The following is a 27,023-nucleotide window of genomic DNA, read 5'->3' as shown; positions in this document are numbered from 1 at the left end:
ATGCATTAAGAACAATTTTTAAAAACAAAATCTGCAGCTCAGGCAGCAGCTGTGGAGAGAAACAGAGTCAATGGGACAGATTTTCACCAGGTCAGGTTGCGTCAGGAGCTATTTAAAAGAAATGACCTGAACTGTTGGCTTTCTCTCTCCATGGATGCTGCCTAATTGCTGCAATCTCCAGCATCTGTTGTTTTCTGGGATTACTAAACCCATTCCGGGGTTTTTGGATTTTCAGTAGTGCTGGTTTAAGTCCACACTTAGCATTCTTAACTTGATCTGCTGCACTGCAGAATCAGGCATGAACTACTCTGTCATACATGGCCCAGGACAACTGAGGTTCTTCAGCCTAGGATTTGTCTGATTACCCAGTGTTAGAGGACAGGCCACTGGTGAGTCTTAACAAGAGGAGCTACCTGCTTTACATAACAAGAGGTAGTTTATGGAAATGAGAGCAATAGGTAAATGTTACATTGATTAGTTAGTCTTCTGTAATTATGCCCAGCAGGAGCCAGAGGTGATATACCTGCCTCCAGTGGGACCTCAGCTAAGCTGTCCGATTCTCTGTCCAAAGCCGGTGTGATAGCAGATTGGATGGTGCCTAATACACCACCAATATTAACCCTTTCAGAACCATGTCTTTATATAACAGACACCTTGAACCTACACGGAGTCAGGTCAGGTGTTTAAAAAGGATTTGGTTCACAGTTCCAGAGAAGTGCGATGCACAGAAGGGGAGAGTTCAAAAATCCTATCCTAATCTCTACTCCCTGTTATCTTGGCTTGTTCATAAAAGGTCAAACGGTTTCAACTGTCTTGCAGTTTCAGGGATGAAAAGCTTTAAATGCCTGGATGATTAGTTCTTTAATTGCTCAGCAGAAGAAAAGGAGCTTTTTTTTTAAAAATGAAAACTGAGTTATGAAAGAATCGTTTCATTTCTTCCACACACTTACTGCTTCTATACAGTGCTTGCTAAATGAATGAGTATACAAATGCCACATGTTGGGATAGGATGGCATCCCTGGGATGAGGTCCTAGCTCCTGCCATTGATGACTGCCAGACCCCAGCTTCCTGGTTATCAGGAGGTAAACTTTTGGCACATACTCTCTCCCTTGGTGTGAACAGCAGAATTAGTAATGCTGCTGGGAGTTCTGAATTTTGACTCAATTCTTGCCTAACTTTAATTGGATGGGAAACTCCACCTCGATTACAAATAAAAGATTTACCTATTGAAAACAGCAACTGTAGTCAGATTTCTGGTGGACTAGGGTTTCTGAACAAAACAAAAACCACCTCCTGCTTCTCATCTGCTATTATACAAAGGGAACTTCCAGTCTCCACTTTTCAATGACACATCACTAAACAAAGCCATAAATTTTCTATTTTCTATCTGGACAAGCACCATAGAGACTAAACCGAAACTTATTAACAGGATGGTACATATTTTAGAGAGGGGCTTTCTACTTTAGAAACAAGCTTTGCTCTAAATTAAATATTCCTGAATAAATTCTTAACTGTACAATCTTTACAAGGGACAGCAAATAACTTAATTAGAATTTATTGCTCAACAACTATTGTAAGCACTTAAACACATTTAAAGTACATCCATGCACTCTTATAGAGATATAGTTATTAAGTGGATTCAAGAGTGCTACACACATACACAGTGTCTCAACAACAATGTTGAGTGATGGTTTCGTAGGCAAATCAGACCACAATGTCAGCAGCACTACACAAAGAACAATGGGATGAATGAACAAGCTGTCCTTTTGATTTTCTGGCTGGAAGCTATGCTATTCTGAAGATCTGCCTTTGTGATCTCTATTCCAACCATTCCAATGCATTCTTGCATGACCTCTCACATTCTGCTCTCCACAGACTAGTCCCAATAACACATTGCCTAGTTTTCAAAATATCTTCACCCCATATTTTAACCCCCCCCACAGCCTCATCTCTTCCCCATCACTAATCTCCTTCAGTCTCTCAAACCTTTGCAGTAGCTGTGATCTTTGAATTCTGGCACTTTGTGTTGCCTCAATCTTAATCACTCCACCATTAGTAACCAAATCTTCTAACAAAGGGCACGAAGCTCTGGAATTTCTTCTGTCTCTTTATGACGTTCCTCAAAATTTACCACTGAACAAAATTTTTTGATTATCTGGCTTATCATCTCCATGTGGTTCAATGTCACTCTATTTTATAAATGCACCCTTAATGGTTCTCAGCTCAAATTAATCAGTCTTTCCAGCCTGGTATAACAGCAGTTCCTGCTGTTTATTGCGAAAAGTATCAGAGATTTACAAAACCAAAACACTGTTATTTCCAACCTCAGCCAAGTACAAAAACTTAGCTGTTCTGGCAATTTGACTCCAGATGTTTTAACTGTTTCTATCTCCACAGCTGTACCAACACCTGCTGATTTTCTCCAGTAACTTGTAAATTTAAAATTCAAAGATTTACTTGTGTTTAATGAAATTGTGAACCTGCATTCAGACAAACGTTACCAGTGGAGACAAGAAGCTTGGATTTCTTTTCGCTATCCATCAGGCACTCTAATTTAAATGGTGTGCCTTTAATGTCCAATATCTGGTTTTATATATGTCTAACTCACCAGTGAAACAAAAGAACCATCTCTTCACCTGAAATGAATATGGTCAGCCCTGCATGTGCACTTCTCGCACTGATAAGTACAGAAATAGTCGAGTACAAATCATTACACTGCGGCAAACAAATACTTACTTTTACATTCATTCATGGAATGTGGCTAGGCCAGCATTTACAGTCAATCCTCAAATGATTCTTAACTGTTCGAGACTAATCACAGTGCAATTCGGAAGGCACACGTTGGTCAGGCCAGGCAAACATGGCAGATTTCCAAATGGACCTATGCCAATTGGATAGCGGGTCATCACTACAGAGACTTGTTTGGAATTCCAAAATTATGCCTTGAGTAGGCATGTGGATGATCGTAAAATTAAGAGTATTTGGGTTAGTTTGATCTTAGAGTGGGATAAAAGGTCATCACAACAGAGAGCCAAAGAGGCTCTACGGTGCTATGCTGTTCTATGAACAGAAGTTACATTCCACCAGTTATTATGGCAGGTCTTGGACTCTTGCCCCAGGCATTAGCCTGGGTCTTCAGTTGACTAGTCCAGTGACACCATTATATCAGTACTGTCACTAGTGGAACAGTCAAGTAAATTACATATTCTCTGCTCATACAATAAAATACATCACTCCCATTCATTGCTGATTCAATTGCTTGGTTATTACGAAATGCAGCAATTGGCTAACTGCATTTCTGCTTCAAGTTTGCAACATCCTGTTAAAGGGTGCCTAACCGGCCAAGTCTTTCTCTCTTCTCCCTGTATTTCCATCAGAAAGTGGGACGAGCTATCAAATGTTTCACCTTTCATGCATTTACCAGGAAGCCTGTCAGCTAAGTGAATGAGCTCCTTTTTCACAAATAAGTTTCACACAGTCATCTTTCGCAGGTTCAACCAGAATAGGAGTATTCCCTTGGTATTAAGTAACTTGGAATTAACTAAAATCAAAAAAGGTAGAGAGGATAATAGAATACAACATTGAAACAAATCCAGCTGGACTGCATGCAGTCTCATTATGCTTTAATTCAGGGGAAAGATGGATTTACTCTGACAAACAAATATATAGACAATTCCTTAGCACTGAGTCCACCAGGCGTAAGTGTTCTTTCTAATCATATACAGTTACCGCTAAGATTTATCAACATATTGAGTAGACAAGGAAGATCTCAATGTCATTTTGGATTTGAAGATTCAAATCCAATGTGGGATTTATGTTCAAGCCACTTAGCTTCAACTGGGACATGGCTGATCACATAAATGCAGAGATTAGATGAGCATGTAGTAAAAGGCAGGGTGGTTCAAATAGACAATTTTGATTTTTGCATAGATTGGACCAAATCAGACTAAGAAAATTATAATGAGATTGGATTAGAGTATCAAAGTAAGAAAACTTTGCTGCAGATATACAGGACCATGATACTCCAGATGTGGTCTACATGCAATTTTGGTTTCCTACTTTGAAAAAAGACAAGTTCATTAGAAGTAGTTCAAAATACATTCACAACTCATTCTTGGGAAGAAGGGCTCATCTTGTGAAGGAAGGCTGTATAGGTTCAGACTTTACTCATTGTGGTTCAGAAGAATGACAGGTGACCTTAATGAAACTTGGCAAAGTGGGTTCTGATGAGTTTCCCTTGTAGCTCAAACAGGGACTAGGGAACACAGTACAAGAATAACAGGTCTTACGTAATACAAATATAAAGAAAAATTGTTTTTCCCAGAGGGTGGCTATTCACTCGAATTCTCTTCCCTGCTAGACCACTGAATTTATTCAAGATTCGGAGATGCCGGTGTTGGACTGGGGTGTACAAAGTTAAAAATCACACAACACCAGGTTATAGTCCAACAGGTTTAATTGGAAGCACACTAGCTTTCGGAGCGACGCTCCTTCATCACCTGAAGGAGCGTCGCTCCGAAAGCTAGTGTGCTTCCAATTAAACCTGTTGGACTATAACCTGGTGTTGTGTGATTTTTAACTTTTGAATTTATTCAAGGCAGAGTTAGATAAATATTTGATAGACAAGGGAGACAAGAGATTTAGACAGATGCCAAAGTATAGCCACAGGCTGTAGAGAGAAATTGACACCACAATGAAATCAGCCATGAACTTATTGAATGGGAGAGCAGACTCAAAAGGGCCAAATGGCCTACACCTATACTCAACTCATTTATTCCGAATTATAGTTAAAGTACAAATCGGGAATAGCTTTCAGTAACTTTTTTTAAAAAATATAGTTCACACTCTGTGAATCAGTGGCAAGTATATTATGCATCGCTAGTTGTCCTTAAGGGACAATGAACCACCTTCTTGAATTGTTGCAGTCCATCTGGTGTAAACAATCCCACAGTGCAGTTAGATAGTGGAGTTCCAAAGATTTTGAAATCGTGCCAATAAAAGGGAATTGTGATATCATTCCAAGTCTGAATGGTGTGCTAATTGAACTTGCAGATGGGCATGGCGCTTCCATGTATTGTGTCCTTCGTTTTTCTAGGTTGTAGATGTCAGTGTCAAAAGTGCAGCTGAAGGATCCTCAATGAGACTTGCTACACAAGTGTATTCTGTATATGGTACACACTGCTGCCAGTGTGCAGTGAAAGGAGGGAACGTTTAAGGTGACAGATGGGGTGCTATCAGTGGGCTGCTTTGACCTAGATAGTATCGAGTGGTTTGGAGCTGTACTCATTCAGACAAATGGATAGTATTCCATTGCACTCTGGGGGTGAGTTGGAGAGAGATGTTGGGAGTCAGCCAATGAATTTCTCAGTGGAAAATTTCCAACCTCTTGTGGTCATGGCACTTATCTGGCTGCTCCAGTTAAACGCCTAGTAACGGGAACCTCCCAGAATGTTGAAGCTGGGAGATTTAGCAGAGGCAACTGCAAACGGAGGTAGTTAAAATTCCTTCTTGCTGGAATGGTCATTACCTGGCACTTTAATAGCGAGTAATGTTCAAGCCACACCTCAGTCTAAACCTGAATGTTGTTCAGGTTTTGATGAATGCAGGTATGTGCTGCTTCCCTATCAGATGCTCTTCAATATTGTGCAATTATCAAACATCCTCACTGCTTTCCTTACAATATAGGAACAACAATGATGAAGCAATTGATATTTGGTTTGTAGTGGAGGTGATTGCCATTCAATAGCCACAATCATCTTTGTGCAAGGTATGAATGCAACCAGTGGAGAATTTCTCAATCAATGTATATTGACTTCAGTTTAATTAGGTTTCTTGATATCACACTGGGTCAAAATGATACCTTAATGTCAGGGCTGGTCACACTTAATTCACCTGTCTTTTCCTCCTTTTGGACCAAGGCTGTATTGACTTAAGTGTCTAGATGTAAACCAAATTGAGCCTTGGTGGCAAGGTTATTGCTAAGCTTTGAAACAAAAACAGAAATTGCTGAGACATACTCAGCAGGTCTGGTAGCATCTATGCGAAGAAAGCAGAGTGGTGTCCGTTGACTCATCAGAACTCACGCAATTTCTGTTTTTGTTTCAGATCTCCAACACCCACAGTTCTTGGTTATATTTTATTGCTAAGCTTTGATAAACGACCCTGTCAATGACACTTCCCTTTTCGTGCTGATGAGGGAAGAGTTGACTAATGGAAAAGTAATTAGCTAGTTTGGAAATAATACGGCTTTTGTGCACAGGACATACTTGGGCAACTTTTCATATAGTCAAGTAGATCTCCATATTGTAGCTGTACCGGAACTGCTTATCTCAGAGTGCACACAGTGCTGGATCATAAGTCTTCAGTACTATGACCTTATTGCTATTAGGGCCTATAATCTAGTGCCTTTAGCTGACTCTTGATATTGCATTGTGTGAACCAAACTGGATGAAGACTGGCCTCTGTGATTCAAAACCAACAAAGGGATGGGTCATCTGAGCCATAATGAAGAATAAGCCACATTTAATTAACAGTCTAATAGTGCAGGAACATTCATGTAACATTGATCATATTGTGATGGACTTCAATTCAGCTGTTTTGCATTTCTCCATTTTAAATGTTAATATTAAAGGCTTATAGAAGGCTGAATGCAAAGAGATGAGATATCCTCTCGTCTTTGTGTAGTAAACTAGACAAGTCTGCTAAAAATGGAGATAGGTGAATGGTCTTCAATAAAAGAAACAAATATATGAAATCAGTTTGCATTCATTTGGGACAAAAACACAACTTGCAAAAGAAAGAAAAAGACAAAGAGACAAGGAATAAAAATAAAACAAAATACAAAAAGTAATGAAAAATTACAATGTAGGTGGTGGTAAACAGAAAAGGTGCAATGAGCAATGAACAGCAAAAGGACAAAGCAGATGCTAAAAGCCATAAAAAGACAAATTCCATTGACTAGAAATTTGATGATCAGATTTCAGATGCATTTAAAAACAAAAAGGTAGTTCATGCCTGGACAATGATTTAACCTCTTCAAAAACATTGGTTTATGCAATGGATCTTATTGACTGACAACATTTTATAATTAGGCTATCTGCTAATGTTGAAGCTTATCGAATTTAGGGGGAATTATGAACCTGGTTAGCAAGAATCTGTAGAGACAGAGCAGACAGAATGAAAAATGGGCAGATATTCTACTTTGCAAAATGCAACTAATAGTGTCTCAGAAGGATCTGTGCCAGGCCTCAACTATTCACTGTGTTCATTAATGACTTTGGTGTTGGAATACACTCCACGTTTACAATTTTAAGAAGGTATAGGCATTTTATGCAACATAGATGGAAACATAAAATTACAAAAGTTGATTAAGAGAATAAACTTAACTTTGGCAAAAATAATTTACTGTAGGCAAGTACAAAGTCACCCACTCTGGACTTATGATAGAATAGGATACTTTGTAACTAAGATAAAGCTAGTACCAGAGGAAGTGCAAAGAGATTGTGTGTCCAGGATATTGTTTAAATGTCATGAAGAGCTGCAGGGGGAAAAAAAAAATCAATAAAAGCTAATGGAATTTATACTTCCATACCTAGAGAGTTAGAATTAAAGTTGTTGCTAAATAACAAAGCCTTGGTTATAACACAACTGGAATATTGGTTAGCAGTTCTGAACCCCACACCCAAGGAAGGGCATAATAACCTTCAAAAGAGTATTGTATTCAGGACTTTGAAGGTTAAGTTATGGGGTATGATTTGATGGAATCTGACAGGTGAAGGGGCGGTTTGACTGAAGTTCAAGATATGAAGGGCAACAGACCTTCAGGTGATTGAAGTTTCAGTGGTGGATTACTTTAGGAATAGTGATCACAATTCAATAAGTTTTAGGATACTCATGGACAAAGCAGAGCGCAGGTCCTAAAGGAAGAGTGCTAAATTGGGGGGCGTTGGGGGGGAGCAACTATACCAAAATTTGGCAGAAGCTGAGGAATGTAGGCCGAGAGCACCTGTTTGAAGGGAAATCCACATTTCATGTGGGAGGCTTTTAAAGAGAGGTTAATTAGAGTTCAGGAGAGATACGTTACTGAGAAAGTGAGAGATAGAAATGGCAAGATTAGGGAACCATGGATAATAGGTGAAATTGAGAGACTAGCTAAGAGGAAAAAAGATGCGTACACTAGGTCTAAGCGACTGAAGTCAAACGAAGCTTTGGAAGAAGAATCGGGAATGTAGGACCAATCTGAAATGAGAAATTAAGACGGCTAAAAGGGGTCATGAGATATCCTTTTATTCAGCGTTTTATTCAAAGTGTTTTATTCATATATAAGGAGCAAGAGGGTAACGAAGGAAAGGGTTGGCCCACTCAAGGACAAAGGAGAAAAGTTATGCATGGAGTCAGAGAAAATAGTGAGATTCTTAATGAGCACTTTGCATCAGTGTTCACCGAGAAGAGGGACATGGTGGATGTTGAGGTTAGAGATAAATCTTTAATTACTCAGATCAAGTCAGCATAAGGAGAGAGGAAGTGTTGAGTATTCAAAAAGTCGTTAAAGTGGACAAGTCCCCAGAACAGGATGGGATCTATCCCAGGTTATTGAGGGAAGCGAGAGAGGAAATAGCTGAGGCTTTAACAGATATCTTTGCAGCATCCTTGAACATTGAGGAAGTCCCAGAGGACTGGAAAATTGCTAATGCTGCCCCCTTGTTTAAGAAGGGTAGCAGGGATAATCCATGTAACTACAGACCTGTGTGCCTGATGTCAGTGGTAGGGAAGCTACTGGAGAAGATACTAAGGGATAGGATATATACCCATTTGGAAGAAAATGGGCAAATCAGTGATAGGCAGATTGGTTTTGTGCAGGGAAGGTCATGTCTTACAAGCCTAATAGAATTCCTTGAAGAGGTGACAAAGTTGAATGATGAGGAAAGGGATGTAGATGTCTTTTACATGGACTTCAGTAAGGCATTTGATAAGGTTCCCATGGTAGGCTGATGAAGAAGGTGAAGTTGCATGGGTTCCAGGGTGTACTAGCTAGATGGATAGAGAACTTGTTGGGCAACAGGAGACAGAGTAGCAGTGGAAGGGAGTTTCTCAAAATGGAGACCTGTAACCAGTGGTGTCCCACAGGGATCCCTGCTGGGATCACCTTTGCTTGTGATATACATAAATGATTTGGAGGAAGTTGTTGGTTGCCTCATTAGCAAGTTTGCAGCTGACACCAAAATTGGTGGAGTAGCAGAGAGTGAAGGGGACTGTCAGAGAATACAGCAGAATATAAATAGATTGGAGATGGCGTTCAATTCAGACAAATGGGAGGTGATGCATTTTGGAAGATGCTATTCCAGACAGAACTATACAGTAAATGGGAAAGTCCTGGGGAAAATTGATGTATAGAGAGATTGGAGTGCTTGGTTCATTGTTCCCTGAAGGTGGCAACGCAGGTCAGTAGATTGGTCAAGGCAGCATACGGCATGCTTTCCTTCATCAGTATTGAATACAGGAGCTGGCAGGTCATGTTATAATTGTATAAAGACTTTGGTTCGGCCACATTTGGAACACTGCGTACACTTTGGTTGCCACATTACCAAAAGAATGTGGATGCTTTGGAGAAGGTGCAGAGGACGTTCACCAGGATGCTGCCTGGTATGGAGAGTGCCAGCTATGAGGAGAGATTGAGTAGATTAGGATTATTTTTATTGGAAAGAAAGAAGTGGGGGCAGGGGTAGCTAATTGAGACCTACAAAGGTCTGAGAGGTGTAGACACGGTGGAAAGCAAGAAACTTTTTCCCAGAGTGGATGACTCAATTACTGGGGGTCATGAATTCAAAGTGAGAGGGGAAAGTTTAGGGGTGATATATCTGGAAAGTTTTTACGTAGAAGGTGATGGGTGCCTGGAATGTGTTGCCAGCGGAGATGGTAGGGCCAGGAATGATAATATCATTTAAGATGTATCTAGACAGATACATTAATGCAGGAAGCAAAGAGAGACAGATTCTTAGAAAATACGTTTAGATAAAGGATCTGGATTGACGCAGGCTTGGAGGGCCAAAGGGCTGTTCCTGTGCTGTAATGTTCTTTGTTGAAACAGGGTAGATACTATCAGGATTGAGATGGGAGGAGTGCACTGTATTTCTGTAGTCCCACTATTACATGGGTCACAATATTAAATAAGTTGAATGTAAACCAATTTTCAAAATTGCTGAAAACCATGTTTCTTTATTAAAAGAAATGTATTTGAATGGTAATGCAATACTGTTACCAGTACATAATAAAAACAATTGTTTATTCTTCTAAATATCCACAACTTTCACCAAATAAAAAAACAGATTCAAAGGGGAAAAGAAAAGCAGATTACTATTAGCAGAAATTCACTTTGGGGAAGTAAAGCATTTGATTAATGAGTTTTAGTTCTTAGAAAAGGTAATAAAAAAGATAGATAAGGTTTGAGATGCTCTGGTGGCTGGCTGTCAGTCAATCTGACATTCTGCTACACTGTGACAGATGCCAGCAAATACAACTGGATGTCTCCGGTCTTTGCCACACAGTTTACTGTGTTTCCTCAGCAATGGGAATTCTGCCAGTTGCTCTTCAGGACATTCAGGATTAAGACCAGATGAGGGCTCCAGGTATCACACTGGACCCTCAACAAGAAGCCTTTCAGAAACAGGAGAGATGAACCAGGCACCAACTGAAAAATTTAAACAAACCCCAAATCTCCAAAGCAGAAGGAGCAACCTGACATTAATGTACAGAAGCAAGGGGTTCTGCAATGAACAAACAGTCATCACAAGACAAGCGGCTTTCAGAAAACATCTTGTTAAAAATTAATACCCTGCCCTTTAATTGACCTCTAAACAAAAACTTTCCAGGTATCCAGAAACGTGATTAAAAATTCCTTATAACAATACAAAGAAAGAATTTCTGATGTTTCATCTTGGATAAAAGACAGTCTTAAAATAAAGGACATGAGACTTTTCAGGAGTGAAATTAGGAAATCTGCCCACTGGGGATAGAAGTTGGACTCGCATTCATAATAGTAATTAATGCTAAATCTGTTGTTTAAATTAGAGATTGATAATAAATTTTGGATAACTCAATCTTAAAGAGGTATAATAGACAGGTATGCTTGGTTGAAGATTGGCTGTTATTTGATTGAATGGTGGAGCAGGCTGGAAGGGTCAATGAACTATGCCTGATGCGGTGTTACTTGTTGAGGGTGCCCATGACTGAGCAACACAAAATGGCCAAGAGCTGCCCATGGCTAATGCAGCACAACATGGCTGACAGTAGTTAGAGTGCTTGGGAAAATATTTGCTTAATGTAGTCTTCACAAGTAGAAGAATAGTAGCTCTGTACAATCACGGTTACTGGCTCAGACAGAATATGCAGTTGTTCAATGAACAGAAATGTTCATTGCTAAGAACATTTCACACTAATTAGTTTGTCTCGAACTATTTAAATCAATCTGTTACAGTACTAAGAGTAGGTTTTATTTAAGATTCATTAGATAATCATTAGATATAGATTCTGAAGTAGTTACAGATCCACACACACACACACAAAAAAACAAAGCATTTGAGAAAAAGATTCCAACCAGTTTCAGACAGTAAAACCAATCCTCTTATCGTTACAGGGTGGAATGAAATCATAGGTACAGAGTAGCAGCCATTGGAATGTGGATTGAATGAACACATTAAGACAACTTGTTAGCAAAAGAATTCTAACATGAGGTGTAACCACGTAAACTTTATTGGGACTGATCAAATATCAATATTCTTTTGTATTTCCAGTGATAAAGGTCCTGAAGTAATAGGCAAGTATCCAATTAATTAGCAGTTAGCACAGCGCAGCTGGCAAATTTTATTTGAATATAGTATCCATTGTGAAAAGATGATAAGAAAAGAAAGTCTGGTAAAACATGAAGAACAGAGAGTGGACCAAAGCCTGTTCCTCCTTGTCGTCAGTGAAACGACCAGCTTAATTGGAAATACGTGGAGGCAAGAATTGTGTAAGATGCTGTACCAGAGAGCCAATTACAGAGGAATAGCTCTGTGCCGCTGACCAATAGTAGTCAAGGTGGGGGAGGGTCGTGTGCACTGTACGTTTTAACTGTAAAAGTCACGACATTCTGAAGCTGGTGGTTTGCCCTTATTGTACTGAGAAAATGAAGGTATAAATCATAATTAAAAAAAAGTCACCCGAAACCACTCCGCAATTCAGACTCCCATTGAAAATATGAGATCTGACATTACTATTACTAATGTTTTCTAACGTTCCTGATACTTTTCTCTGGAAGTACCTTTCACCTCCATGGAATGGTGAAGTTTCCCAATTAAAACCTTTTAATTTTAAAAGAATATTCAGGAAAATGCTCACATATGGTATCTACCTAACACTTCCTAGTTCACGAGGTAATCAATTAACCCTAAACTTACTTGTATTTTACATTACAATGCTTAAAGCTGTAAAATGCCATTGCTGACATCAAAATAATTCTAGAAAAACAGAACCTGATGCAAGAAAGCTAAGCTGACATCAGATGATATCAATGACATCAGATGAATACAACTTGCAGCAGGATGAGTATAATGTCTGAAATCATTTTTATAATGGGCCAGCTCTTTTGAGAATTTTAAAATAATTTTAAAAAAATATCAACATTGGGTCAGCTAAAATACCTTATCTATTGAGGCATGGCAGATTATTCCTTAGCATATTTTTTTGTTAAATTTAGGAATAGATTCCTAGGATTATTCCACTGAGTGGCACGGTGGCACAGTGGTTAGCACTGCTACCTCACAGCGCCAGAGACCTGGGTTCAGGCAACTGTCTATGTGGAGTTTGCACATTCTCCCAGTGTCTGCGTGGGTTTCCTCCGGGTGCTCCGGTTTCCTCCCACAGTCCAAAGATGTGCAGGTTAGGTGAATTGCCCATAGTGTTAGGTGAAGGGGTAAATGTAGGGGAATGGGTCTGGTTGGGTTGCTCTTCGGAGGGTTGGTGTGGACTTGTTGGGCCGAAGGGCCTGCTTCCACACTGTAAGTAATCTAATCTAATAAAACTAAAATATTCCTGAGATGTTTGACAAAGTTTGGAAAACAAAAATAAAAATTTGGCCATGAGGAGGGAACTTTAATCACAAAGTAATTTGAACAAAAGAAATACCATTTGGAGATAAAGAAAACGAACCAGAACTCTTACCTGAAGCTTTGAACCTGACTCATGAGAAACACTGGGTAAGTAAATGACTTCTTGAACCTCATTGCAAGGCCTTGCTGAATTTTTTCCAAATATCGTATTCGCATCCTCGGTAGCGGGTGGCAGAACTGCAAAACAGGAGCTGGATGGAGGCACAGCCATTCTAAAACATGGAGAAATGGTAACAGGATCACTATCAAATATAATTATGCCATAATTCAACTGTAACAAGTCATAAAGGATTAGATGATATATACGTGTACATCTGTTTACAAGTTTTTTGCACATGTCAAGTTATTGAAAGTACCAATCGATAACGTCTCAGCAAGAAAACAGGACATTCAAAAACTGAAAGATTAACACATTAACAAATGAAATTATAGGATTGTGAAGTCAACTACATAAACAAACTTGTATGTGTACTGTACCTTCAAAAGGCAGTAAAATATTCTGGACATTGTAAAAGTTTTGCTCCTGCGCAATGATATCAAGCAACACAAAGACATGGGAGGGCAAATTATCAACTGCTTGGTAGGTTTTAAGGTGAACCCGAAAGAAGGAAGAGGTAAGGAAACAGAGCAGTTTACAGAAGGAACTTCAGACCTTAAGCCCTTATCAGTTTAAGGCACAGCCACATTGGTCCAATGATTAATATTAAGAATGCACTGAAAAGGGTAGAAGTAAAGTATTGCAAATATCTCAATGACTGCTAGGGACAAAGGTGATTAGAAAAATTTGGAAGAGCGAGGGGGTCGAAATAGATGATCCGCTCAGCCCTTCTGGCTGAAGGTTGTTGCAGACGTTTCAGTTTGTCTTTTGCACCAATGTCCTGGGCACCCCCTTCATTTAGGATAGGGATGTTCATGACCCTCCTCCTCTACTGAGTTATTTAACTGCCCACCACCGTTCACAGCTGGATGTGTTAAGACTGCAGAGCTCAGATCTGCTCCATTGGTGGCGGAATCACTGAGGTCTAATCTCTTGCTGCTTATGCAGTTTGGCATGCATATAAACCACATGTTGCAGCTTCACTCGGCTGACACCTACCTTTTAGCTGCTGCTACTGGTGTATCCTCCGTCGTCAAGGGGAATATGCTGGGCCACGTGGTTGCACAGTATTCAAGTATAATTCTGCTGCTGATGGCCCACAGACCGTCTCAGACACTCATTCAAGTTGCTAAATCTATTCTAAATCTATCCCATTTAGCAGAGTAGTAGTATCACACAACACACTAGAAAGCATCCACAATGTAAAGTCAGGACTCCATCTTCACGAGCATAGTAGCGCTCACTTCTAGCAAGAACAGATGCATCTGCAGCCGGCAGACTGGGGAGGATGAAGTCAAGTAAGTTTGCTCCTCTTGTATGTTTCCTCACCACAGTTTAATAACTATGTCCTTCAGGGCTTGAAGAGCTCAATCAAGGAGTGGAGTGATGGATAGTAATTAGCAGGAGGTTTACTTGCCTGCATTTGTTCTGATGTCTCTAAATACCAGGACGTGGCATGGCACTTAAGAACGTGCAGGGTAATTTCCTCCTGACTGCATACCATTGTTCTGCTGCCTCTACTGGTGGTGATTGTAACATCTGGGACAGTCACACACATGAAATTGTGCCTTACAAAAATATCAGGCTGATGCTGGACACGTCTGAGAGACAGCTTTCCCAATCTTAGCACAAGCCACTGCGTGTTACTAAGGAGTTCAGAGTCAACAGGGCTGAACAACAGAGGTTTGCTAGGCCATTTCAGAGGGTAGTTAAGAGTCAAGCACGTTCTAGGCCAGATGTTTTCCAGATCACACAGATTGCCTTCCCTAAGGCACATTGGTGAACCAGATAGGTTTTCACTGACAATCAACAATGGTTTTGTGGTCATTAAACTTTTTATTCCAGACGCTCATTGAATTCAAATTCTACCATCTGCTATTTGTTTTGCTCGTCCAGCAAAAAGTGTAACTCTGCTATCACCTCCCTTTGATCAAACTTAAGTTATCCAATTCGCATATTTTACTTATTATGAATGCATGTAATGCATTGCCAGCTGTGGTGGCGGAAGCAGAGTTATTGGGGACATTTAAGCGACTGCTGGTCATGCACATGGATAGCAGTGAGTTGAGGGGTGCGTAGGTTGAGTTGCTATGTTTTACATTAGGATTAACCCTCGGCACAATATCATGGACCAAAGGGCCTGTTCTGTGTTCTATGTACTCGTCAAAAAAGGTGACTAACAGAAACCTCCTAAATGAGGCAGGTATAGTTAGGAAGAGTATTAGGGTAAATTGGGAAGTAGTGTGAAATCTAAAGAAAGATTATTCTGTACATTATCACATTCTACTGTAAGCCTGAAGTCACATGACATTTAACAAGGTCACGATAGTCTGGAAACACTCAAAGGTAAGTTTTGGACAGTGCATCTTTCTGGTAGAACCTTTCTCTCTCAATGGAATACATCTTTGTTGAATGTTATGAAATATATTCTTAAAACCGTCTGCCACTTTCTCTAGTGATTTTTCCCTTTTAACTTATTTCCTGACCACTTTATACGCTGCTCTCTTTGTACCCTTTATTTAAAATTCTAATTATGAACCTATATTTCTCACTCTCAAACTGCACATGAAATACTACAATATGAAATGATCTTGCTTAGAGAAGCCATTACGACAAAAGGACACTAATTAATCCTGTCTTGTTACACATTGTGCTCCCCAACAGGTCCAGAACATATTGTTCTATAAAACAGCTTTGAATGCTGTCTGTCTAATAAACAAATTAACCAAGCTGCAAATCACATTTTCAAAAGGTTAAAAAGGCTACTCAGACCATATTTGCTGGTTTTCAAAAAGATTTTGCTCATAGGGATATGGGCATCATTTAATCTGCTGTTGAACCAACTTCTTGACCCACAGTACTGTCAGAGTGAGTGTCCCAGGATTTTGATCCAAAGGGAATGAAGGAACTGTAATGGACCAGAACTAGTCCCTTCAAATATATCAAAGAGATAGCCTAGACTCAAACATTTATCTTATTTAAAGACAAATAAAGAAAACAGCTTGAGAGGCCCAGGTTTTTTTTAAAGTTAGAACAATAGAAGCAGCATGATTCGATGGAGTTGGGCTTCCGAAGCACCAGGGTTTTAGGTTTTAGCATTGTGTTGTTTGAGGTTTTGAAGTTAGCTGTCGAAGCTATTATAATCTCTCTCTTAGATGAGACAATTTGATAGTTCTGTTTCAAACCGCTCTTCAAACAAAAGGATAAAATACATCTCTTAAAGCCATAGTATAATCACAGGACAGTGATAGTTAAGCCTCGAAGATGTGGAGCTTGAAAAGAAACTTGCAAATGATGCTCTCTTGCAAATGTCATCCTTATCCTTCTAGGTGGCGGTGGCCAGGGAAATGGATGAAGCTCTCAGTGAGGAACTGCAATGAGCCTTCTACATCTTACATACTGCTGTCACTGTGCCAGTGGTCAAGGTGATGGGAGAAACAATTAATGGGGCAGCTTTGTCCTGAGTAATGTTGAGCTTTAAGTGTTCTTGCAAATGTACTCATTCTGACAAATGGAGAGTATTCAATTACATATCTGATTTAGTACCTTCTAGATAGTAAAAGGCTTTGCTGAGTCAGGGCTGAATTACTCACTGCAGAATTTCTAGCCTGCAATTTTTTTTTCCCTCCTTCTTTGCTCGTGTTACTATAGGATTTAGATGGCTGGTCAAGTTCAGTTTCTGGCCAATCAGCGCATCAATGTTGGGGAACTGCATCATGGCAAGGCAATTCAATGTCAAAGGACAGATTGGTAGATTCTCTCTTGTTGGAGATGGCCATTGGCCAATCCTTATATGGCAGGGTGTTTTATGAAGTTTAAGAATTTTTAAATTTTTCATCTTTCAATTACTTTTAATTGATTATGAGCATGTATATGCAAGCAAACATGCAATAATCTTCAAATGAATTCAAAGCCCTCTTAAAATGAATGGTAAAATACATTTGACAATATTGTCAGTGTACCCTAAAATGGCTTAAAAAGTCTAAATATTCTTAAATACTTTTCAGTACTTTTACATGCTTTGAGCTTGGAAAGCTTATAAGACATTTAAATATTTAACAGAGGATACTGGATTATTGAATTCATTCCAGCTTTTAAAATTGGTTTATACTATTGCTTCAAGTTTAGGCACCTGATGAGAATAGGAGTTGCAAATTCAAAATATTTATACAGAATCACAGAATCCTTAGAGTGTGGAAGCAGGCTATTTGGCCCATCAAGTCCATAGTAACCCACCAAAGAGCATCTGACCTATACCCACCCACCCCCAGCCTATCCCTGCATCACTGCATTTCCCATAGCTAACCAACCTAACCTGCACATCCCTGGGCACTATGGGGCGAGTTAGCATGGCCAATCCACCTAACTTGCATATCTTTGGACTGTGGGAGGAAACCAGAATATCCAGCAGAAACCCTTGCAGACACAAGGAGTGGAGTTTTCACACACAGTCTCCAAAGTGTAGATTTGAACCCAGGTCACTGGCACTGAGAGAGAGCAGTGCCACCATGGAATATTGGGGGATATACACTGTGGGATACATACTGTGCCAACACAATGAGACAGGACCATGGGATATTGCATTCATTACAACTTTTATGATCAAAGCTCACAAGTCCAAGATATCTATAGAGGTTGTAATAGATGTGTGTGGGAGTTTGGGAGGGAAGGGATTCTATTTAGTAAATTTGCTTTTGAGCACATTTTGTATAAAAGAGAAGCTTTCGCAATACAGCTTCTGCCATAAATTACTTCCTATATTAGTGTGATGCCTCTGACTAAAATTCAAGGCATTCTAGCCTAAATTTCTAGGCAGTTTCAGCACATTTGCAACATCAGAGACTTTGTTGGAGGGATCTGGGATATGTATTTTTGCCCTTAGAAACATGAAGTTCCCATGGACAAGTTTGCTGCAAGACTCCTCTGGGTCCTGATGAAAATATTAATATCTGAACAGTTGTCACTATTTCAAATCAGATCATTAAGTCTTCTGATTGGTTGGAATTATCCCAACCAGTGCATTGACTGGATCACAAATCAAAATTCAATAGTGTCACAGAATTAGTGCAAGAGATCACATTACAACCTATGGTTCATTACGGACTCTCTATGGAGCAACTCCTTTAATCAAATCATTTAACCCTTGTTTATTTAGATCTCAATTAAGATTCAACAACACAGCAGCCAATTAGAAATACTGAACATTGTTAAAAAATGCAGTTTAAATTAATCTGCCTTGCATGGCATTCCCTGAAGCCGTCTTACATGCAAAATATAGTTCCATTTTGCTTAATCTTCTCTCTGGATTAAGCATGGAAATCTGCTTTCTAGAGATAAAAAAGCTTGAAGCTTTGGAAGTATACAATATAAAATGTCATTTGTGCAAGCATTATTTTTGAAGAGTCTGCCACAACTTAACTGAGAAGAGCATGCTGATAATCAGGCCTCCCCTTTCCAAATACCATCCCAAAAAAGTATAAAATCCCAGTTAGACAATCAAAATTATTAAATTCTCTTAACCGTTATTCATGAGAAAGCAATTCACATCAGGTTGTCATTAACAGAAATGAAGTACTTATTGTAACACTGACATGCAGAGAAAAGATTTTGAATGTACTACAAAGCTTGAACTGCACCGTTTAAAACCCCCAAAGCGTGTCACCATCGTCTTAGCAGACCAGTAGGGCTTCTCTCTCTAAAGAGAGAACTGGTGGTGATTTAACGAGAGGGCTACCATACATCAGGTGAGGGGAAGAGGTTGAGAAGGAGAGTCCATCATGATAACCTCAGCCAGTGATGGGAATTGAACCCATGCTGTTGGAATGGCACTGCTTTGCAAACCAACTATCCAACCAATTGAGCTAAACCAACCACACACACACGGTTTAACGCTTGTACTGTGAGCAGAAAAAGATCATAGACAAACACATCCGAAGGGAAAATGCCCAGATCAGGAGGCGAACAGTTATTTTCTCAGTTAGTTGGATTTTGCATTGATGCAAGGTCCAATGGGTGATGGTTGTTCTTCAGTGTTAATGTTTGATCAGATGGACCTAGGTCTTTCCTTGTTCTACAGTTCTTCCTTGTAAAAACTGTCATGATTGGAAACAGCAAAGGTTTCGAAGTGCAGGTTTTAATAGGCACTCCCTGCTGTCCTGGCACCTGCGGTTATTCTTGAAACTGCAAATTGTCAAGCAGAATTTTCTAAACCAAACACTCATGGTTCCAGTCTCAAATTCTCCCTCAATTCAAAAAGCAGTATTGTACTGCACAACTCAGAAAAACTAAGCAGTACATACTTTATACTGCAAAACTTTCTTGGTACTTCTGTTGCAGCTATCCAACTGTCATTTCCACTTAGTTTTTCACTGTTCTGTGAGACTATGTCTTTTATGAGTCTTTAACTTAAGTACATGTGCAGTATGAAATTATCACAAGTGCAAGTATACAAAAATCACTTCTAAAATTAATCTCGAAAGGTTAGAAACTGCAATCATCTAACCAAAAGTGAATAAAATATTCCTGATGACCCTCAAGGGCCTGATAAAAGTGTGATCAGATCTGAAAGGCGATTCATGAACCAGCTCTCTTTACCCAGGCATTCAACAGAAAAGCCAGGCAAAGGTGACAAAAAGAAAAATGCAAAGATAGAAAAATAAATCCAGAGGAAGGCAGGACATCCTTACAAATAATAAGACAGCTAATATGGCATCTGTGACAATACGAGAAGGGAGTTCAACTATTCAGTGGGTTACAAGTTGATGATCAGGCCACAAAAGGAAGTCAGATAATGAGGGAACTTCAGCTGAATAAGTTATAGGAACCAGTGAGAAATCATTGCCACACCAAAAAAAATTAAAGTCACAGATCAAACCATGTCAAAGGGAATGGTATTGTTAGAGTGGATTAAAGTGTAAAGGGTAACTAGTGATATTTTCTCCAGATCACCCTCATACCAGATGAAATTTGTGCTCCCTAGAGGTTAGTATCAGCATGATCCTCTTAAAATCAGAAGTTAGTTTTAACTTAACCTTCCAGTGAAGCCTTTCTGCCAAAAAGGTATATAGTGAAAGCAATTTGACAGGCATGGTATCAAAAAAAAAGGATCAAACAGTAACAGGCCAGGATAGGATTAATTGGTGCTTGACTAAGTGAAGACTATATTAAACAATATTAACCTACGATCTAGAATGAACAACTGCTTCTTATATTTGCATGATGGATGATTAGAATTTGGGTAATGAAAGTGCACATATGATCAGAACGGAATAAAAACCCTGAATTTCTCTATTTCTCAGAGCCTGCTCCAGTTAGATTGGAGTGATGATTGCCTCAGTTTTACTTGAATAAGTGATTGTAAACTTGTACTCAGACTCCAGTGGTCAATTATTAGTTACCATCACAGGCACCACATTTCATAGTATAGCTAGAGAAGCACTGAATTCAGGCAGCATCCACGGAGCAGGAAAATCGACGTTCTCAGGCCGGAGCCCTTCATCAGGAATCCAAAATGTCGATTTTCCTGCTCCTTGGCTGCTGCCTGGCCTGCTGTGTTTTTCCAGCAACACACTCTCTACTCTGATCTCCAGCATCTGCAGACCTCACTGTCTCCTATTACTAGAGAAGCAGACCAGACTAATGCTCTGGTGATAGAAGTTCAGCTCGTATCAAGATCAGGAAATTTAAATTCAATTAATTAAAATAATGAAAAAGTTAGACTAACTATGATCATGAAGCTACTGCACCTTAAAAGGCCTATCTGCTTCACTCATGTCCCACAGGGAATTCCATCCCTTTTCATATGATTGCCATTCATATGAAAATGGCCCAGAATAAAACGGGATCTATTGCTGGTCGTTGACCCATAGATTGGAAATGACAGAGGTGCACCTTTCTCAGCCTACTAATTCCTCATTTGGATCCACAAATGGATAAAAATGAAAAGACCAGCACTTTGTGTTGCACATTGTTTGGAGGAAGCACCAAGGTAGCTAGGACAGCGTGTTTACTCAATATAATGCCTATGTAGAGCGATCCCAGTAGTACCAACACTAACCAAGCTCAGCAGCTCCTAAAGAACACATCTGCCTGACTGGACCTGTGAAAGATAGAGACAGAATCAGCTAACAGTGTACTTGGTACAATGAGGAACATGCCAAGTGCAACATTCAGCACACTTAAAGAAAATGATAGAACAACAAAAAAAATACAAACAAACAATGGATATGGCTTCCGAAACAGAACCCATTGATCACACGGTCAATGAATTAAGTCAATATTATACAGCCCTGTGTCATGCAGTCAGTAAGACATAAATGTCAGCTGAAAATTAAACAACCTATAAGGGAAGCAAACTTTATAAACATTCCCATCTTCAATGTCAGGAGAAACGAACTATTCAGTGCAAAAGACAAAGCTCATTTTTTTGCAATTACCTTCAGCCATTCAATGCCAACGGGATAATCCATCATGATCTCCTCCTAAGGCAGCCAGAACAACAGCTTTATGTTTTCAGACAAATTTGACAGCACCCCGAGCTGTGGGACTGAAGTTTTGTGATCCAGAATGCAGTGTGCACTTTGCCAAACTGTTCCAGTGCAACTCCAAACACAAGCATTTGCTCTACAATGTTAACATTTCCCAGCTATTCAAACCAGCCAATGACTGCCCCAGGCTGTAATCAAAGTGACGGAGGGTGTTAGCAACAAAGTTATTAAGTGGCACTAACCTAACTGTAACCTGCTTACTGATGCATAGTTTGATGCACAGATCTTATGAAAGCCAAATGTGCATAAAACAAAGTCTGTCCTTCATCTACTGAAAATGTGTTGCTGGAAAAGCGCAGCAGGTCAGGCAGCATCCAGGGAACAGGAGAATCGATGTTTGGGGCATAAGCCCTTCTTCAGGAACGAGGGCATTCCTGAAGAAGGACTTACGCCCGAAACGTCGATTCTCCTGTTCCCTGGATGCTGCCTGACCTGCTGCGCTTTTCCAGCAACACATTTTCAGCTCTGATCTCCAGCATCTGCAGACCTCACTTTCTCCTCTGTCCTTCATTTACAAAGGTACAAATCAGGGGTGCGATGGTATCCTCGGCACATAATTTGTTGAATGCAGCTCCAACAACACTCAAGAAACTCAACAAGACACAGAACATAACCACTAAAAAAAATTAAGGACTGCAGATGCTGTAAATCCGTTTTTATTTGACGTTGCTGAAGATGATCAGCAGGTCAAGCAGCATCTGTGCAGAGAAATCAGAGTTAATGTTTCAGGTCTAGTGACCCGTCCTCAGAACTTTCTTCTGATTTCTCTTTACAGATGCTGCCAGACTTGCAGCAGCATATACAATGCACAGAAACAATTCGTAGAGGTGCCTTTGATAAACACCAGCACCCAGAGGATCAAGGACAGCAAATGTATAACACCGCCACTGCATGTTCCCCTCCTCGTCTCAGGAAACTTCTTGATCTGTTCTACTTTGGTCAAAATTGTCTAACTGCCTCCCTTTCAGCACTGCAGGTCTAATACCAAATGTACTACAACAGTTCACCAAGATGATTACTCACTAACCAAGCTAAAAGACAATTGGATATGAGCAAGAAATTCTAACTTTAACAGTGCTTTTCATGCTTTTATTTTCTCGTCACATTTTAAAAAGGAATGTGGAAACACATCTATTTGACAATCATGATCCAAACAAGAAATATGACAAATTTCCAGATATCTATTACAGATTTCTTTTTTGAATTACTGTTCCGTATATAAGGCTTTATGTTCTATTAATGTGTAATAGAAAGGCAGAACAATCTTTGTAAAGTTTCACAGTGCACCGCAAGTATGGTCCCTGAAGTTCATTTCTCTGGTAGTACAGAGTGTTCTGTAATGTGTGATTCACAGCTTTTTTTTTTTAATTGATTCCATATATATATCCCTAAAGACTAAATCTGAAAAGACTGGATTTCAGTATGTTACCAAACTAATATGCGGGTCAAAGAAAATATCTTCAATGGTAACGAGAGAATAAAGGATAACAATTTGGAGGTAGTTTTATTTCCATCTACATCTTTACAAAAGGAAAAAAAAGGGGGGATATCTGAAATAAATGTCAGCTGATCAGGCTGGTGAGAGAGAGAGAGAGAGAGAGAGAGAGAGAGAGAGAGAGAGAGAGGAAAGCTAATGTCGCAGCTTGATGAGATATAATGTTTTAAGAACGTAATCAGGAACTAAATAAAAGAGAGAAATGGAAAGTCGTGGTAGAATGAAAGAGAGATTAAATGTCAAAAATCAAGGTGAAGGTGCAAGGTGAAGGGACAGCGAAAGAAAGGAGAGAAATGTCATGCAGAGGTGTTCATGTCACTATCGGTCACCCAAAAGCGAGAGGAGAGACAAATAAAGGTAAAACCAAAGGGAAACAAGAATTGGATGCAGAGGTTGTTGTGATATGGCTCGCAGTAGGTGTGGCATATTGTTAAGGGACGTAATCAGGTTGCCATCAATGATATACACTCACAGTCTCCATCCTATTGAGCTGTCCTCTTGCAGTAAATCACATTGAGGCAAGTATGCTGCAATACATCAGAATGGCGTAGCCTGAGCCCAGACAGGTAAGTGTCTGCAATCGAACTGTACATATGTTGTTGCCTGGGGTCATAATGAAAATTCCTCAAATTCTTCAGTATGTCATGACCAAAAGCTCACTCTTGCATTATGTTGGTTATAGAAGGGGCTGGGAACCAAAAATGTAATTCCAAAAAGATTAAGGTGGCATTTCAGAGAGTTTATTCTGAATTATACCAATCTGAGGTTTGTGAAGAGGGATGGGTCAAGATGGAGTCCTTTTTCAAGGATCTGGAGCTTCCAGGTATGACCCCCGAACAAGAGTCTTTTCTCAATGCCCCCTTATCAGAGCAAGAGGTGCAGAAGGCTGTGAGGCAGCTTCAGAGTGGAAAGGTACCCAGCCTTGATGGACTTCCCAGCGAATTTTATAAGGAATTTAAAAATATTGGCAGACCTGATGCTCAACATGTTCAGTGACTCATACAGGAATGATAGTCTCCCACCATCCCCAAGAGAAGCTAATATTTAATATCTTTGACTTTAAAATCCTCTCTCAGACACTTGCGTTAAGGCAGGAAACTGTGTTCCCTTCTAATGTTAAAGAGGACCAGATGGGCTTCATAAAGGGTTGCAGATCCTCCAATAATAATAGGAGGCTGCTTAATGTAATTCAAGTGTGACAACAGCAGTCAATACAGGGATTGGTGATTTCTCTAAATGCAGAGAAGGGATTTGACAGAGTTGGATGACCATAACTTTTTTATACTCTGGAGCAGTTTGGCTTGGGTGAAGCCTTTATAAGATGGGTAAAGGTTCTCTACAATGACCCTCTTGCTGTGGTCATCACCAATGGAGTACGATCCAGCAATTTTAGTATTTTAGGGGCAGCCATCAGGGCTGTCGCTCTCCCCATTGCTCTGGTGATTGAACCTTTGATGAAGCAGGTCAAAATTACATAAGATTTTGTTGTACGGAGACTATGTCCTCATTTTTTTTTGTCAAATCCAGCAGTTTTGATGCCTCATCCGATACAATGCAGCAGCTCGTTTGGCACCTTTTTGGGGTACAAGATTAATTTTGCACAATCAGAGTCTATGCATGTGGATGGTCTTACGAAGGTGCTAGGTCTTGAGGGTGAATCTCCATTCCCATTTAAGTGGTCACAGGGAGGTTTTATGGATTTGGGCAAATTCATCACTCCAGATCTTGATCAGTTGTTCAAAGCTAATTTTGTTCAATTATTTGACAAAATCCAACAAGACCTTCAAAGATGGGAGGCGCTTCCCATCTCACGGTTGGGTTGGATAGCTCATAAGATGAATATTCTCCCCAGTTTGTTGTACCCTATACGGATGCTCCCCATGATTTTCAATAAGCAAATGTTCAGGAGACTGAACAGCTGATTCAGCTCTTTTATATTTTATTTAACAGCCTGAAACGTTGACTCTCCTGCTCCCTGGAAACTGCCTGACCTGCTGTGCTTTTCTAGTACCACATTAACAGCTGTATTGAAGAAACAGCAATTTACAGGGGAAAGGGGCAGCAAACACAGACCCCAAACCCCACCGTACAAATCAGTTCACAGGGAAACGAGGATGAACCTTGGATCCCTGTTCAGCTCTTTTAGTTGGCATCATAAGCAGCCCCTTATTAATTAGCTAAACTGCAACTGCATCACAGATTGGAGGGAGTGGATCTCTCCTGGACATTAAAAACTAAGCTCGCTTTTATCTTACATGAGTGATTGGGCTTGTGAGGGACCCTCTTTCAATGCGGTTAGATATCGAAACCTCTCAGGCAAGGTGCCCCCCTTACTAGCCTGCTGTTTTTGGACAAAATTAGGACAGTTAAGGAATATTGCCATAACCCAATAGCTACCAATACTGTTAAAGCATGGAGGGCAATATTGGCAAAACATCTTCTCTAACACCTTTAATGGGCACGCCGGGTTTTCAACCGGGGACGATGGATTCAGGATTCAAACATTGGGCAGCTAGGGGTGTGTTTTGCATGGGCAATTTATTTGAGGGAGACACAATGATGCCTTTTGGTCAGTTAGCTCGTATATCCACACTATCTAGCGGGGACCTCTTTCATTTTTTTTTTCAAAGTTAGAGATTTTATTTTTAAAATAAAAACTACACTTTTGACTGATCCTTAAAAATCCAACAGAGAGAGGAGGGCGTTCAGTGCTAACAGTTCATTTTCTGTCAGCCCTCTATATCATCAACTGGGGGGGGGGGGGGGGTCGCCTCAGGTGAGTTCAATCCACTTTCCACTGATTGCAGATTGTCCCTTTTGTTCATTTCCCAACCCTTTCACTTAAAATCTATTACATCTCCAACTTTTGCTAGTTCAAAGTTCATCAACCTGAAATGCTAGCTCTGTTTTTCCCCTATCCACAAAACCTTCAATGCTGGCAGATTATTTTCAGTATTAGCAGTTATTTCTGATAAAATCAGGATGGACCTGGTGGCAGCAAACATGTCTCCACCAACCATGCACTATGCCCCTTTGAATAGTTACCTCAATCAATCATTCTCAACTTTGGAAAAACCTGCTCTTCCCAACAAAAACATTGTTTGGAGTAGGAAGAATATTCCCCCTCAAAAGTGACGGGAATCATTGGCTTGACACAGCAAAGCTAAATTCCAGCATGGCCTTCAAGTGGAGGAAGAACAAAAATAAAGTGAAAAATTTCAAATGAGGCATATTAAAAACACTATTTGAGGTATTATAACTCCTGCTGTGTACAGGAATCTCGACAGGTCAAACCAGTGTGTACATTTAAAAAAACTCACTGCAAGCCATGATGGTCCAATACCCTCAATGTCACAAATCATCCATCATAACCTTAAAACAGTTCCTACTATAAATAAATGCAAAGTATTACATACACTGGGAGACCTGAAATAAAAACAGAAAATGCAGGAGAAACTCAACAAGTCTGGCAGCAGTCAGGAGAGAGAAAAAGAGCGCGCGCAAGACAAAAGAGCGTGAAAAAAAGGAGAAGACAGAAAAAAAGAGAAAAAGGAGAGAGGAGGGAGAGGAGAGAGGAGGAAAAAGGAGGGAGAGGAGAGAGGAGGAAAAAGGAGGGAGAGGAGAGAGGAGGAAAAAGGAGGGAGAGGAGAACAAGAACAAGAACAAGAAGAAGGAGAAGGGGGGAGGAAAAAGGAGGGGGGGAGGAAACAAGGAGGGGGGGAGGAAACAAGGAGAGAGA

General features: G+C 40.0%; 1 protein-coding gene across 3 annotated transcripts in view; it reads right to left on the bottom strand.

Annotated features, from left to right (window-relative positions):
- LOC122549676 (secernin-1-like) overlaps positions 1-27,023 on the bottom strand; it is an 86,170-nt gene that overhangs the window by 45,633 nt on the left and 13,514 nt on the right. For all 3 annotated transcript variants that reach the window (XM_043689514.2, XM_043689513.2, XM_043689517.2), the window contains exon 2: positions 13,199-13,358. In XM_043689514.2, coding sequence (XP_043545449.1) covers positions 13,199-13,358 — 160 coding nt within the window. The remainder of the gene's footprint in view (positions 1-13,198; positions 13,359-27,023) is intronic.

Source organism: Chiloscyllium plagiosum, unplaced genomic scaffold, assembly GCF_037043375.1.
Source record: "Chiloscyllium plagiosum isolate Xiang-an unplaced genomic scaffold, Cpla_swu_hap1 HiC_scaffold_5, whole genome shotgun sequence".
Lineage (NCBI taxonomy): Eukaryota > Metazoa > Chordata > Chondrichthyes > Orectolobiformes > Hemiscylliidae > Chiloscyllium > Chiloscyllium plagiosum.
The sequence above is the reverse complement of the archived record's forward strand: the minus strand, read 5'-3'. Positions and strand labels throughout refer to the sequence as shown.